Source organism: Eschscholzia californica, unplaced genomic scaffold (genome assembly GCF_041429995.1).
Source record: "Eschscholzia californica isolate CP2 unplaced genomic scaffold, dmEscCali1.0.p SCAF_2, whole genome shotgun sequence".
Classification (NCBI taxonomy): Eukaryota; Viridiplantae; Streptophyta; class Magnoliopsida; order Ranunculales; family Papaveraceae; genus Eschscholzia; species Eschscholzia californica.
Genome location: NW_028238309.1, coordinates 3,411,088 through 3,428,167, shown reverse-complemented (window position 1 = coordinate 3,428,167; position 17,080 = coordinate 3,411,088). Strand labels below are relative to the sequence as shown.

The window sequence follows — 17,080 nt, the reverse complement described above, 5'->3', positions numbered from 1 at the left end:
GAGAGACAAAATCATATAAACTTCCCTCCAAAACATTTTAGTTTTTCAATTACGAAAGTTTAAACTAATTCCTACAACATTATCAAAACAACACAAACTATAATAGACAAACATTGTCATCATCAACTGGTTAGTTATTTCTCTAGATATATAGAGAGAGAGAGAGAGATATCAAATGTCCTCAGACTAATTTGATTCATACTTTCTCTCACTAAACTCCACTACCCTTTTTCTCTCTCTATCTATCTCTACATCAAAATTGATCATCTGGGTATTTCAAGAATTCATCACCAACTTAGAGAGAGAGAGAGAGAGAGAGAGATCGTGAGAGAGAAGGGTAGTAGTCTTTGCATGAACATAACCAATCACAATCCGCCACGTACCTTTTCTAACCCATCTGTAACCACTTAGCAAGCTGAGTTGGATTAACAATACCTTCTATGTGGACCCCATCAACCTTCAACAAATTTGCCACATCAGCATAAGTTTGATGACGTACTACCGGCGCAGTCACTGGTTTCGTCTCGACGGCGGCTCGCTTCATCTTCATGCTCGGCGGCTTATATTGAGAAACTGGAACCGCTTCAGCTCTAGCTGGGTCCCATTTTTGCCCTAACAAAGTTCCTTGAGTTAAAAACTCGTGAGCCATATACCCGGCTAAGAGCCGATTATCTTTAACTGTCGGCTCGGCTTCTTTCGATGTTGGTTTTGACGCTTTAAAGGTGTCAAAATTAGTTTCTCTATCTTTACGCTTTCTTGACGCCTCTCCAGGTGTCAAAACGGTATGAGGTTTTTTTGACATTGTTGTATAAAGGGAGCCACGTCAGCAGAGGAGCATCAAGTTTTATACACCACAATAACAACAAAATCGCCTGGGTAAAAAACGTAATTAATGGTTGGAAAAAGGGGTGAAAGAGTAAAACTAGATCCCCACCCAAAAAACAAAAGAAGAATAATGAGAGGAACCGATAGAGCGAGAGTTACAGAGAGAAAGTGGATTTTTAGGGTAAGCGATGGGGTAATCGGATCCGGTGACTGATGGTGCCGGAATCTGACGTCCTCGCCGGAATAAAAACACAATCGGTGATTTGAGAGTGGCGCCGCCCCTTCCGGAGGAGGAAGTTTATTGAGAGAGAGAGAGAGAGAGGGGAGAGGGATTTCGAGAGAGAGAAGAGAGAGAGTTCGAGGAGAAGAGAAATGTTTGTGGGGAGAAGTTAGTTGTATTTATAAGATGAAGGTTAACTAAATACCCTTGGTATATTAACAAATATCAAGTTTGCCATCTAGTTAAGTAAGATGACGAAACTACCCATAAAAGGATAAGTATATATAGTCTTGCGCTCTTGTGGTTTTGGCATGACTTTCTCAAACTCCAAAATTTTATAATAAAATCTAGACTTGTGAAATGACAATTAAATCATTATTCCATAATGAATTTTGTCTGCCAATTCTTTGGAAATATAGAGACTTAGGAGGGTATATTTGTCAAATGTGTTAAATTAAAAATTCCCCACAATTAGGTTTCTCTTAGTCGTGGTCGCGGTCATGCTTTACCTTATTGGTGCAAATCTTCTTTGCAAGACCAAATAAGGCTTCTTCATGAGACCTCCCTTTTTGGGTTTTGGGATATTTGGTTGGCCGACTCTTGTGGTTGGTCCCGTTGTTGGGCTTCAAGTATGCTCTAGTACATAATGATATTCAGTATTAAATTGACGTGCATTTTCGTGTGTTAGATCTAATCTAGTGGGTTTAGAGTACCCGATATTACTATCATGTTATATATTTACATGCATTCGTTAGGATAAAATCTACTTGGTAAGCTTTTTGCTTGCTAAATATGATTACCATATCCAATAAAATTGTGTTATCTTCTTCAAGGGAAATTGGAGTCCCACGTAAACATCTAAATCTTTCAACACAAAAAAAAAACATAAACATTTAAAAGTAGAAATAAGGATGGGTGGTTTATTTGCCACACAACATCTAATTTTTAGAGGGTTGAATTTTAGCTAGATGCAATTTTGACTACATCCTATACATTATATGACATTAAGTATATATTTAGGGTAAATTTAGCTACCTATATAATATAGAGTAAAATCACCAAAACGGAGTTAATTTAGTCGACTAACTGCACTGAAATAAAAAATATAACCGTAATAATTTTTTATTAGAAATTATATTGAGAATGATAAGCAATTGCAGTCATGTGACATAAGATTTGGAGTGTGGCAAAATAAAACTAGCTTTTTAATTTATTCCCAGGTACGGACAGACCTATTTATTAATAATTTTTTGTGGGGGCAAACTTTAAAAATCATCATATTGCATATTTTTTTGATACCTCCTCTATTTAAAAAGTACATAAATCAAACTTGGGAAATTATGGCCACTTTGTGTTTGTCCCATGACGGAAGGTTGATTTCTTAATCCTTTCCCCAAAATTTTTGAACTAGAATTTGCTTTTTCTAAATTATCAATATGACCATGCTTATATAAACGTCCAATACATTGTAAAATAAAATATGTGGTCGTTAGACCTAGTTTTAAATAATGTGTAAATAATGTCGGTAGCCCAAGTGGTTCCAAGGTTCTGACATAAACTCCAGAAAGCTCTGGAGGTCTCAAGTTCGAATCCCAGAGAAGGTGGAATCTTTGGTTATTTGAATTGGGATTATTAGGGTGTAAATAATGTTGTTTGGCTTTAGGCCATGTCTTGTTTGACTATAGGCCCGGTTCTGTTAGTGTTTGAGTGGGAGGTTATCGAGCTTATCACATCTATGATGTATCAAGTGCCAAATGTAACGACATACGTAGATCGTAGTCGACTTCCAAAAAAAAAATAATGTGAAAATTTTGTAGTTGGTGTACTATATGTAATTTTATAATTTCTTGATATGAAAGAGATAAAAAATGTAATCGTATACAGAGTCATTCTAAATAATTTAACTCCATTTATTTCAATAACTCAAACGGACAGATGAAAAGAAAGGAGAAGAGAAGCAGGTCTAACGTCCTTTGCTCCAGAGAAGAGATACAATTGAGGAGCAAAGACATGTGAGACAAAACTATCTATAATGTCGTTTAATAGCGAAAGATATAGAACTAATATCTCTTGTTTGTTTAAAAAACAGAAAATCTGAAAATTGGTGCATTGTTTCGTTTTTCTTTTTAATTTTGTTTAAAACTAACTATATGATAGAAGAAATTGAAATGAGCTAAGGATTCTTAAAAATAGGTTGTGCGATTTTGTGGAGGTTAAGAAAAGACACACCAAGTGGTGATATCTTCTTTCTTCTCGATCTTTCTGTAATATGTCATAACCTCAATAATTAGCAACTAGCACCATAAAAATGGTGCATATATATTTGGAAAGGTTGAGGTACCCTTTGTTTTTTTAAGAAATTGAATATAAAAATTGAATTAGTTCTACATGTGGTTTTAGTTATTTTTCATATTTTTTTCTTAAAATTTTGAAACAGGTATCCTGTATCTAATGAATGTATTTTCAGTTTATAAAAAAATCAGATTCGATGGAGAAGAGTTGGTTTAAGGTCTAAATTTGTTTAGGAAGTAAACGCATACAAATATTCAAATTCCACATGTAAAGTACACATCAATTGTTTCAAATTTGACTAGGAAAAAACACAAACAACACGCAAGTCATACAAATTCTAACTCCCAATCCCCATGATTTTAATTAGAATTCCAGGTATCACGTATCTACTCCCATAATATGGAAAATGTTGTACAATCTCACGTTGGTGGTGAGATGGAGTGTGGTTCCCCCGGTTAGAAGTCGAGTTTGTAATCTATCTCTGTTGTGTCTAGATTTAGACAGAGTCTCGGTTTGAAGTAAAAAAAACTTTCTTTCTCTGATTTATTGAGAAATATAATAAGAGAGCACTCATTTATCATTATTCCTTCTTTTAAATTTACCGAGTTAGACAAAATTAAAAATAAAATCAGAGAATAAAAAGAAGAATTGTTGTAATCGAGGCGAGAATAAATTCTCTTTCCTCAAGTCATTTTACACCCTTGTAACTGTATCAACAGTTAGAGTGTATTCGAGATACAACGATTATCATTTCAGAGATTTGATGGTACTTCAATGTTCTGAAAGCGGACGAACCTTCAAATGTAATATGAGTTCTTTGACTGATGCGAGTTGACCTTCTAGACACTTGTGCTTATGAATATTTCTGAAATCAAAATTATATTCCAGACATCTTGGAATACTGATTTCAGAAGAGAAGAATAAGAGAATAAATGAAATTCACTCGGATGGTTCTTTCTCCGGGATTCTAGATATACTAGAGTTTTTTTGAAATCAAAATTATATTCTAAACTCACTTGGAATACTGATTCCAGAACAGAAGATAAGAGAAGAGAAAGAATCAAATGAAGAATGATTCAATGATTGTAGGTTGTTTATATAGGTATCGAATAGGTAACTGTGTCTTTTGGGTTGAATAGACACATATCTTCATTTCCAGGATTTAAAACGAAATTCGGTCCAATTATAGTCGGCTGGCATCTGAGCCGTTAGATCCTGCTCCAAAGCGCGGAGAGAATGTCAAACGTTGGATTTAGCTCGAAACTTGGTCAACAGATCAATGAATCGGTTGTGAGATGAAGATCTCGATATATTCTGCCATTTTCCCGAAGCGGAGTTGAGGCAAGTCGTTGGATCCATGCGGATCCAACGATGTCGGTCGCGTCTCAATGCAATCCCGAAGGGATCAATGCGCCACCGTTAGATTTCCTTGTAAGGCGGGGGGACGCGAGCCATCCAAATTCGGGCGTGCTCGCTTCGCCCAGTTGGCTCTCAAACTGACTTGTCCTATTTGTCGCTTTAGTCGATAGTTAAACCAATCTTCGTCCAAACTTTAAACTTGAATTTCTCATTCATCCGGAATAAGATTTGAGTGGTCAAGAATATAAATTGAAGGGCTCGACGAGACAAACACAATAACATGTTCCATTTCTGAGTTTGACGAGTTGGCCTGGTCGAGCCAAAATTGTCTTCGATTCCAACATGGTGTTCTTCTTAAGAAGTTAAACACTCTTTCTTAGCCAGACCTTTTAAAACCGTGAAGTTCGGAAGTGCCAAAGCAGACAGTATCACCGACCCAGAAGACTGGTTTACATCATTCTATAACAGAAAATAGTATTAGTATTACCTCCTCACATCGTCGTGGCGCTCAAATTTGCAAAATTAATTAGCTTTGGCCAAGTTTTTCTTTCAAATGGGTTTTTACCATGAGAGGTTGGAGTAATGTTCACTCTGTTGTTGTTGAAGGATCTGGAACGTTAGAAATTTCGAAGTGGAGAAGTTTTGAACAATTTTTCCATCCAAATGGATTTTGAAAACCGACCCCGAAAATCATTTTTCAATTGAATGTTATTTAATTTCCGAATTTTTGAGGCACTATGAACAAAATGAAAAGTATTTAAATTCTCAAAAACATATGATATAGATGAAATTTGAATGTAAACTTGTGGGTCCAATTCCAAATGTGACCATAAAATAATGTTAAAACCTAATTACCATAATGAAAATTTAGAAAACATACAAATCTCATTTGGCTAAATTATTTAGAGAGACACACACTCTTAAGAAATGGTCCTATATGTTTCAACACCAATAAAAAATTATTTATGTTACATATTCCAACATTAAAGTCAATAATATGGTTTCTCTTATCTTTTAGGGAGAATTTATGCTATTTTAGAACCTTTAACCAAAATGGGTGGTTTCCTAATTTCTCATTTGGGGTTTTAACCTAGGGTTAGGACGGCATATTATTCTGTTAGTGCGTGAAAGACTAATCTAGGGTACTATGTAAATATTCTCTTGGTTCATTATCTTTTCTTATCTCAACATTGTCGAAGAATCTGAAGTTAATAATTGTGTATGTATACAACTTAACATCAATAGGTACAACAAAGAAAAGATGCTTCGGATCTTATAAATTCAGTCAAGAGATTTTCTTTAATCTACATTGGGTTATCCTCACGCGTAACAATTTGCCTTTTATTCAAGTTGAGCAAAGCCCTAGAACTATATAAATTTGTTGATATCATATTGGAAACGGATTGTCAATCAGTAGGAAGTCTTTAGATCTATATACCCGGTTAAGAGATATTTTTTCTTTTCTTGATATTTTTTTTTGAATAGTCAGCCTGCAGTCCTGCATCGAATCTTTGACTTCTAAAGTGGAAGACTATACCTCTTACCACTCCAACGAAGAGTTGTTGGCTCTTTTCTTGATATTTGACTTCAAAGAGTCGTAAGATTTTACATGGCATTGATAGTATTGATAACTCATGAACATAATACGTATACATCATGGATATATTATGAAATAGAAAGAGAAAATTGAATTTGATTTATTCAACTTATAAGAATTTGGAATAATTGAAAATTTTCAAAAACGAAACCACCAACTATAACAACCATCATTAAGATATGTTGGGCTATAAATGTCATACAAAGATCCTTAGGGGAGGTCTGGAAGCCCATCTAGCTCTACCTTATCTTAAATTTTATAGGACTAATATCATCAACCACACATGTTAGTCATCCCAAAATAGAGTACCTAACTTTTGATTTTCTTTTTCTAGCTATATTTTAGCCCCTGTTCTTTGTCGAGTCCTCTTCTGTGGGTCAAAAGATTTAATTGTATTTTTCCATATTTTGTGACCTAATACATATTCAAGTAGAAAAAGATACAAAACTCATTCCAAATATCAATCGGGTAATGGGCAAAGAGGTTCAAATCCTACTCAAAATACTCTTCGCATTTGGTTTTTCATTGTAATAAAACGGTGCATCTTTTAACTTTGTTTTAGTTCTCTCAAATGTTTGGACAGACCTTATTGAATCCCCAAATACTCGAGAGTATGGAAAAATGTAGAGTATTAAAAAATCTCGAACCAATCAGTTCGAACGAGCCACTAGTTGAATATAAAACTAAGAAAGGGAAGTAGTAGGGGCACAACAAGTTTTACAAAGGGCATGCTTTTTTTTTTTTTTGAATGGATACATATCCATTAATAGTGATAAAATCACAATGATACAAGGATTATAAAAGTTATTTCTCTCTGTCGGAGGTGCGTCAAGCTACTTACATACCTGTAAATGCAAAACCCTCCTAAAGGGGGAGAAATTGGACTAGACACAGACACTATTGGGATCCTAAAGATCCGAGAAAAGAGACCCTAAAGATCTGACAAAAGGATCCTAAAGATCCGACAAAAATAACTGAAAAAAACTAAAACCATCGCCTTGTTGCCAGAGAACCGTCGCCGTTACCGGATAACCGCCGCGTCGCCGGGAAACCGCCGCTGTCGCCACACCACCACCACCATACTCGTGAAAACTCGTTGTGCCCTTAACACTTTCCGATAAAAATTAATATCAAATGTGGGCCAACTAAGCCTAAAATGGACAGACATCATCACATCAATGAGATTAGATTCATGACATCAATAGAGAAACAAATCCATCCTTGTCCACTCACACCTGAGGGGGTGAGTGAGAGTAATGGCATCTATGTGGTGATGATGAAAATGAAAGGATCCTAATAATATCAAAAATGTTGTGGGGTGGAAGATGAACCAAAGCCAAACCAAATCAATCATGGAAAATTAGAATCTCTAGTCATTGCAGAATATATCTACTTACTAACTGGGCTACCACTTGTTGGTTGGTACTGTACTTCTTCTCTTGAATAACCCAATTAGTGGTGTTTTTCGTTTTTACTATAGGCGCCCCTACTTCCAAATTTTATGGGGGTTCATGTGGAAAGAGTCCTATTTAGCAATAATGGGTTGCCTGCCTGTAAAAGTTCCCTCACACAAATAAAGAAGAGGAAAAATTATGTAACCCATCCTCCATTGATCTGGATTTTAGGATAGGAAAAGGTATATTCAACCCGCCTCCTTAGACTCCTACTTGAACCGCATGTGAGAGAAGCAAGAGTTTTTTTCTCCTCCCACATATTCAGTCACGCGGAGAGAAATTTTTGTTTCTCTCACAGGCGGTTCAAGTGGGAGTCCAAGAAGGCGGATCATATAGATGTTGTTAGGACAGTTTCATGACAGTTACGAGTATACCTCATCTTTATAATCTATCCAAAACAATTGATGTATGATGTATGATTCTAGGACTCATGTAATTCTATTGTAAAAAAAAACCCTATAATCACTTGAGTAAAAAAGCTAAAAAGTCCCTCTTAAGCAAGTTAAGAAAGGTACTACTAATTTCCAGAACACATTAAGCTTATTGGATTAGTTAATTATTTTCCACCCATACATATATTACTAAGAAAGTAATACTACTTGACCACTTTCATTAAAAGTGATAAATTCCATGTTCTAATTAGATAGACAGTCCATTAAACTTAATTATAGTCTTAATTACTTAGCCATGACTCTAATTTTCATTCCAGCAGAACAATGTCCTCCATAACTACATATAAAGTAATTAGGCCCTCTTTTTAGCTTAACTTGATCGGTTCCTGTTGTCATCGCCTTCGCCAAATCAGCCGTGGAGGCCTTGCAACTTCTATACCCGTCAAGGTTAACACGAACGACGTTATGGGCTCCGTTCGCGTAGTTAAAAACTGTCCACAAAGAAAAACATCAGTACCAAACCCTAGAGAGGTAAAGAGAAGAAAGAAACCCACCTAGAGTGTCTCCTGCAGCAAAGGAGGTCTCTTTATTAGCCCAATCGGCATATGAAATCGAAAAATCCCATCCCTGAGACCCACCAACAACATGGTTGTTTGCAGCATCGACAATAACTGACAACCCAACAACGAAGAACGCGATGAACATAACTTTGATGCACTTGCCTCTTCCCATGGCTATTTTTTGATGCTTGATGGTGTTTGGTACTTGAATTTGGTACTTGATTTGATGACTTATTTATATAAAATTAAGATTAGTGCTTAATGATGATACTCATTAATTTAATGTAGATATACAATGACTAAAGGCACCACCATCATCAAAAAGGGAAATAAGCCAATGAAATACAAAAGTTATTTGCCATTTACATGTGGTGGGAATTACTTATTTATTCTTTTTTACCAATAGATCTAAGATCTTGATCATAGATTAACATAAGTTAAGTAGTTTAATAACAAAAAAGAAGATAAGCATATTGATTGGGCCAATTAAACTTTTGGGTGAAGGAAATGCACCTTTTGCTTTTCTTTCGGAAAATGGTATGACGAAGTAAATTCGTGACAGATTTGAGAGAGGATCCCAAATAAATATCTGGAAGCCTGGAGTTAACTTGTCAACTTCCTCTTGATAGCAACCGGGAGGAAATCCCTGTCTTTGATTTGGAACTCCCTCCTAAATCTATTTGGATTTCTGTGGTTCTGTCACTATTATTTCGTTTTTGTAGAAGAAAACTTTCTAAGGGTGGATAAATCCATTTTGATCTTACGAAAAATGAATCTGCATACCAACTTCTCCAATTGTTCCTTTTTTGTGACTTTAGCACTCGGGTTTCACAGATTTAAAGCGCGTCACTGAGAAATGATAATTATTCCTATTATATGCATTGCACTTCTCGTCGCACCGGATTGGGTGGATTTACCACATAATTGACATTAGTGGTGTCAATAAAAAGGATCATGGCTTAAAATGTGAGTTAACTCGAAGGGATTCAGACACAATTACATCAACTTTCAATTCTTTAGAGATTTAAAAGAGAACGAAGAAATAGGGTATCGAGGTTCATTTTGAGAGAGAGATCCAATCTTTTGGTTCCTGGATAGTGGTGGCCAACGGGCCGTGTCGTGCCGGCACGGCCCGTTTGGCAGTCGTGGCGTGTCAGACACGTCACGACCACGCCAGGCACGGCTTGAGCCGTGCCGTTCCGTGCCGTGCCCAGACCACAAAGGTCTGGGCACAGAAACGGCCCATGGGAACGGCCCGGCCGTTCCCGTGGCGTTTCCGTTGCGTTTCTGGCCGTTTCTGTGGCCGTTCCGTGGCGTTCCCGTAGTCGTTCCCGTGGCCGTTCCGTGGCGTTCCCGTAGTCGCTCTCGTGGCTCCGACCCAATCATAAATATTTTTTACTTGTAAAAAAAAAGTAATAAAAGAAATATTATATTTTTTTCAAGTAAAAAATTGTGATGTACAAAAACTTTAGAGTCTATGTCATATCTTTGTTTATTTTATTGGAAAAGAGTTGTATAAAGACTCTCCACATTTACTTTATATTTTGTGGTTTAGGTGTGGGACTATCTTTACCACTTTATTTGTTTATTTTTTTGAAAATAAGTTTTAGTTTGTTTCAACAAAAAAAAATCTAAGTAAAAAAAAAAAAGTAAAACCTCTTTTGTACTACACCAATTACTAATAAATGGGGTGGGAGTGTACAACCCTCAAAAGAGAGTGTTGTACACCCTAAGTAACTTTTTAAAATTAAAAAAATTAAAAGTGTTTTGAGGATGTTAGTACACCCTAGGTAATGCTTAAAAATTCAAATAACTAAATTGGGCCGTTGCTAGCGTGTCGTTGTTGCCGTTTCCGTTCCGTATCGTTCCGTGCCCACGGGTCGTTCCGTGTACGATCCGTTCCGTGTCGTTCCTGCGTGTCTAATGGACCGTGTTTAACGGGTCTGAGGCTCTAAAATCCTAGCCCCGACACGGCACGCCAGACCCGTGACGGGTCGACACGGCACGGACTGGTCCGTTCCGTGCCGTTCCGTGTCCTCAAATAAACGGGTCGTGCCGGTCCGTTTCTGTGTCGGCACAGCCCGTTAGCCACCACTATTCCTGGATTAGACGAAAGAAACAAAAATTGTGATAGGATTACTAAAGCAAGATTGCTTCGCCATCTTCATCTCCATGTTCATTTTCTTCTTCTCTCTTCTTTTAATATTCACATTTCTCTTCTCTTCGTTTGTTTTTTCTAAGGTGGAGACATACTATTTAACAAAGAAGCCCCAGCTCAAAAGGGCCACTCCAAATTCACTTATACATTTAATATAAAAGACTAATTGAAGTAATATCACAAACAGAGTTTGTGGCTTAACGGTTGTGTGTCTATCTTGGGAGTCAAAGGTTATGGGTTCCACCTTTGACTTAGTAAATTGTAATTTTAACTAGGGGTGTTCGTTGGTTCGGTATCCGGTAATTTGGTATCATCCGTTACCAAACCGCTCATGGTTTGGTTAGTGATTTTTCAAACCATTACCAAACCGCTCATGGTTTGGTTCGGTTACTAACCAAACCATCATAAGCGGTTTGGATAGTACTGGATACCAAACCATCCATAAAAACAATTTGTTCTCCATGAAAATTGGCGAATCGAGTTACTTTCTTCATACACTGACGTATAAAATCAAGAAAGCACTCCTTAAAAATATGGAGAAACAATCAAACTAACATAATACGTCGAAAAACATTTGAAACATTAAAGACATGTGCAGGCCACCGACAAATCTTATGTAGTAGCTAGTAATATTATCGGTACATGAATTGTTTTAATATAATACTTGCTAGTAACATTATATTGTAGTGGTGTTGTTGTATTTGTATGAAATTATGGAGATATGATAGAGAAATTTTAGAAAAAAAATATGTAAATATACAATTATAAATATTAATTGAACTTAACTGGTTCGGTTTGGTTTTAATGGTTCCTAAAAATTACATCCATTTACCGAACCAAACCAGTTGGTTTTTGAAAATCTACAACCATACCAAACCACTCGTTGTTCGGTTTGGTTAGAAAACCGACTGGACCGGTTTGGATCGGTTTGGTTTGATTGGTTCGGTCTATTTTTGCACACCCCTAATTTTAACCATCAAACTAACATCATTTCAAGTTTCAGATTAAGTAAAATATAATCTTATTACTCAAGAGAAGAAAGGTATCAGGATTAATAATTCTGTAATTATTTTTATAACGTTTCAATTAACTTTTAAACTGTAACTTTCTAACAGTTCCGTTAGCTATTAAAGAAGAAAACAAAATTATGTATTTGGTGATTTCAAAAGGAAATTGTCCTTAGATGATTTCTTAAGAACACTAATTCGAGAGTTAGAATTTAAGTCATAACATTTTTCGACTATTATCACTTACATTCATATTAATGTTTTCTTTGATCATCGAGAAATCTAATTACTTACTTGCAATACTGCTGACATATAAAATAAATTTGAAAAGAATAATTGAAGCGATCATTCAGAAATTTCATACAACGAGTCTGGTTTCGTTAACCATTTAATATCTATATTATTGAATAATTTCAAACTTTTATGTAATTATATATAAAATATTTTTTTTCCATTTTATGTTATCATACAGGAGGGCCTCTTGTAAAGTTTGACACTGGGTCCCCAATATCTCCACCACGGGCCACGACTCTGGCCTCTTGGTGACCACTTCACTTATGTTGCGAATAAGACAATAGATATTTATGTCTTTTTACACGTCTAAAGGACAAGCATGGTTTAAATGCAGAGTGTTGTTTCTGGGTTGAATAGAGGACTAGCTGCTAATGAAGATATGGAAAAAGCGGATGTTGTTGTCAAAGAACTGGAAGTGGTGGGTGGGCTCGTGGACCTCTCAGAAGGTCCAGATAAACTCCAACGGAAATGGAAATTGATATATAGCTGTGGGTTCTCATCAGGGGTGGCCCGTGACCAAAGCCACCAAAGCGATCGCTTTGGGCCCCAAATAATCAAGGGCCTCATATTTCAATTTCGTATGTAACTTTCGAAAAACTAATTATACTTCAAACCAATTTTGAAAATAATTTAAAGTGTAACTTAGTGGTAAAGAGTTTAGATCTTGGATAAAAGGTGAAGGGTTCAATTCCTACCATTTGCATTGTTTAAATTTTATTTAACTTTTTGCTAATATCCATTGTATGGGCCCCAATTTTTAATTTCGCTTGGGGCCCCCGATATACTTGGGCCGGCCCTGGTTCTCATCTCGTACTATTGGTGGTGGGAGCCGCCCTGGGCCTTCGCTACGAAGCCTACCACCCATAACTCTTGGCCAGGTACCTTCTGAATAGGCACCTCTTTCTTTTCCCACGATGTTTTCTTCTTTCAAATTCAGATCTGACCCGTGTGTTTGACTCATATAAATTGCTGACTCGGCATGACTGTGGATTCAAATGAATCAAACATAAAGTCTGAATGCAGATTCTATTGCCTGAAGTAACTATTATGCCCATGACCATAACTCTGGCCAGCTACCTTCTAAATTGGGACTCCTCTTTGTCTCACTTGGGTGGTATTTTTTTTTTATCTTTTCAAATTCATATCTAACTCGTGCGTTTGATTCGTCTGAATGGCTCACCCAGTATGACTTTGGGTCCAAATGAATCAAAGATGAAGTCTGAACTAAGAGCCCGTTTTCTAAAAGAACTATTATGCCCATGACCAGAACAAGTTAGACGACTCAGATTCAGACAAGTCAGATCAGTCTAGTCTAGTCTAGTCCACACAATAAAAAACACCACTTTAGACTATAAACCATCATTAGCTTAGCAACAATACCAAATATTGATGTTCTTTGAACTGTGTGTATTTGTTTCTGATCACTAGGTTTTCCAATGGATCGATATCTTCAGTAAAGATTTTGATAACATAGTAGATCTTCAATTAGGTGCTCCATGGCCGCTTCGACCCATACGAGCAACAGCCACATTAGCACACAAGTTTGAACTCACAGGTTAGTTTTTTTATGGCAGTTATCATGTCATTCCATTCTTAGTTTCGCAATTTTTTTTCGTTAATCTTATTCGTTGTTGCGCCTAGGATCTGCACTCGTGCAAACGATGTGAGACTATGAGAGAGAGAGAGAGGGATAGTTTAACAAGAACATCACAATAAGAAAGGAAAAATGGGGACATTTATTAGGGCCTAGAAAGGCAAAACTAAAGACACAAGCATAAATTTGACAACAACAAGTTGATCAAATTCTTATTGATATTATTACTATATTTCCACTGGTATGAGGTAAATTCTTAGGTTCTGCAACATACCCTCTGGCAGAGGTAAATTGGACCACTGTATCCCCACTGGCAGCATGGGCAGGTACGTTGAGGGTAAAGTACGTTCTTAGCGGCTGGTACGGCCTTGTCAAGGTTAGCTGCAGGTACGGCCTTGTCGAGGTTAGCTGCCGGTACACGAGCAGCTTCTGTCATTGGGACAAGGACTGTGAACAAAAGTAGCACCGTGATTGGAACCATAGCAATCTTCATCATCTTGTTTTCGTTCTTGTTTGTTTTCTCTGAAATTCTGAGTGAATGAAACTCTTCAAAATCATCATATTTATAGCCATTTTGAATCCCAAACCGGACCCATGTAGGAGCGAAAAGTCATTCTTTACGGTGAGTTTTGGTCAACTTTTTCAACTCTCTTGTGTTTGAAGTGATTGCATGAAAATGAGTAGTAGGTTCATTGAATAGGATAACTCCATCAGTCAAGTTGCAGCATTATTTGTACCAAACATCAAAAGGTAATGAACATAATACTATTAATAGTGAAAAAGGTTAGTGGATTTCTTTTTTATGTTTGAAGGTCGCTGGCCGGAAAAGAGGCCGGTCGCTGGCCGGAAAAGAGGTCGGTCGCCGACCTTCGCCGGAGAAGATGATGAGGTGGGGAGAATATGAGGTGGCAGAGAGAAGAGATGAGATGGAGGAGAGAGAGAATATGATTATCTAACAGAAAGTTAACGCTAACTGAAAAAGGGAGCCATATAGAAATTATTGTTAAAGTAAGGGGCTAGGCAGGAAGCTGGTCACAAAGTTGGGGGCCATTTGGGAAATAACCCTTTAATCTTTGTTGGTTGATTTTCAGATTGAAAATTGAGAAAAATAGAGAGAGAAAGAAGTCGAAGAAGAATTGAAGAAGAGGGGATGCACATATAGCATTTTGGAAGGCGCCTACAGAGAAGAGGCATGTACAACATTTTTGGAAGCGCCTATAGACAACTTGGTTACTTTGTCTTTAACAAGCCAATGATTTGTGATAGGGTTTTAATGCACCCGAAAAGTTACAACCCAAAAGGAGGTATCAAGCAGTGTCCCGCCAAGCCTAGGATCAATTCACAGGGATAATTCAAACGTAGCTTAGAGTTCGAATGTCAATTCTGTCTGCCAAAACATATAAAAACTATGCCTAAACACCGAAGTAACTAAACCAAACAAAAAAAGGACTTTGATGATTAGACATGGTCCAAAACAAAATAAAACAGAAATAACTAAACTTAAACTATTAACTAAAGGTTTGTTGGGAGACTTAAGAGTTTTTCCTGAGTATGAGAGAGATTCTAGAATCAATCTTAAAGTAGATGGTTTAAGTGCTAGATATACTTAATGGTCATAACCAGTCAATGAGTCATCACATGCCTTTAACATTGAGTCTAAAATCGGAAAGATCGATTAACAAGTTTCCATGACACACGCCTAACATGAAACAACCTTAAATGATTGACCTAACATGAGTGAAAGCACAAGCATACAAATCTATCCAATACAATCACATACAGTAATTATATCAAAACCTCATCAGCAGCCCTGACAAGAGTTTAGCTATATATGGAGCTATAAAAAAGAGACTTTTAGCGACGGCAAAAACCGTCGGTAATGTAAGAAAATCGTCGCAGAACTAGATAGTAACGGTGAGAATCCGTCGTGTATCGGCCGCCGGAGATACTATTCGCGACAGATTATAGCAACGGTTTTGTGTTCACGCCGCTAATAGTGATTATTAGTGACGTTTGTGTACAGATTAAACCGTCGCTAGTTTGCGGAAAACCGTCTATGATATGTTTTGATTTTTTCTATAAAATACATATTTCGAAACATATCATATTTCGAAACAATAAATTGACCCTCCGATTTTGGGAACAAATCTGTCAGAATACTATAATATCATTTATATATCTATTTTGATACAATACTCCAAATATTCGTCAATTTCAAACAAAATCATTTGTCTTCGTATTACTACGCCTTGTCATAGCTCTTCAACCTCCCTTCTAAAATCGTCAATTGCAATAGTTGTCGTTATCGGCCACAAAATAAAAACACGTTATTATCATCGTACAAGAGCATCACATAATCAAGAACAAAATTAACAATGAACAAAGACAATCATGTCATGACGTTTACTCAAAATCAACTAAACACTAAACAACTTCAAATTTTTGAAGACCAAAAACATCCTCAAAACCTGGATCAGGGAAACAAAATTGAACTGATCTCAAATCTATTTGAGGCAAACCTAAAATGCATCTTAATTAAGATATGAAATACTAACTCAGAAAAATGACAAGTGGGTCTATAAACCATAACTGGAACAGATGAAGCAAATCACATACACACAACTCAGATTCAAACAATCCAAAAAACAGAAATACTACCTTAGAATGTGTAAAGAATTAGATCAGTTCTAAGAAGACAGTGGATGGGAAGGCAAAATTTTCCTATGTCGGTCAAGATAAGGTGCATAAAACAAGAAGTAGAAACAAAATTCTAAAAAAATATACTTCCTCTGTCCCAAATTAAGAGTCCCAGTTTAGAAATGTAACTTTTTTTTTCACAATTTTTACTTTTCCATTTTTACCCATATTAATTGTAACATGTATTTTGGAATTTAAAAGAATTAATAGCACTATATATAAGATTAGTTTCCATAAACACAATTTATTCTCATCTCTCTTTAGAAGATTACCAAAATATGAATTGTTTTAATTAGGTAATAAACACATTATACATTAACATGGGTATAATTGGAAAAACAAGGGATTTAATATGATAAAAGAAGAATGAGACTCTTAAATTGGGGCGGACGAAAAAGAAATACGAGACTCTTAAATTGGGACGGGAGGAGTATCAAAATTCAAAAAATTGAAGACCAAGTATTGTCCTATAATAATAAGTACCTTAAAGAATTCAGTGCGATAATCATTATGCTTCTTCATAAATTTGGAATATAAATTTGCAGGTTTTAATTCAGAAAGATAAGATACCTCACAAGTTTGGCTAAAAGATAAGATACCTCATAAATTTGGAATATAAATTAATTTATCT

General features: G+C 36.3%; 1 protein-coding gene across 1 annotated transcript; it reads right to left on the bottom strand.

Moving 5' to 3' along the window:
* On the bottom strand, nt 1–1,177 carry LOC147555329 (uncharacterized). The gene has a single exon (XM_086664356.1). The coding sequence runs from the start codon at nt 800–802 to the stop codon at nt 389–391; it is 414 nt and encodes a 137-aa protein (XP_086520482.1). The 5' UTR covers nt 803–1,177; the 3' UTR covers nt 1–388.
* Between the last annotated feature and the right edge of the window lie 15,903 nt (nt 1,178–17,080).

Excerpts from the sequence above, each read along its gene's own strand:
- LOC147555329 (XM_086664356.1), bottom strand. The coding sequence starts at position 802 with ATGTCAAAAAAACCTCATACCGTTTTGACACCTGGAGAGGCGTCAAGA.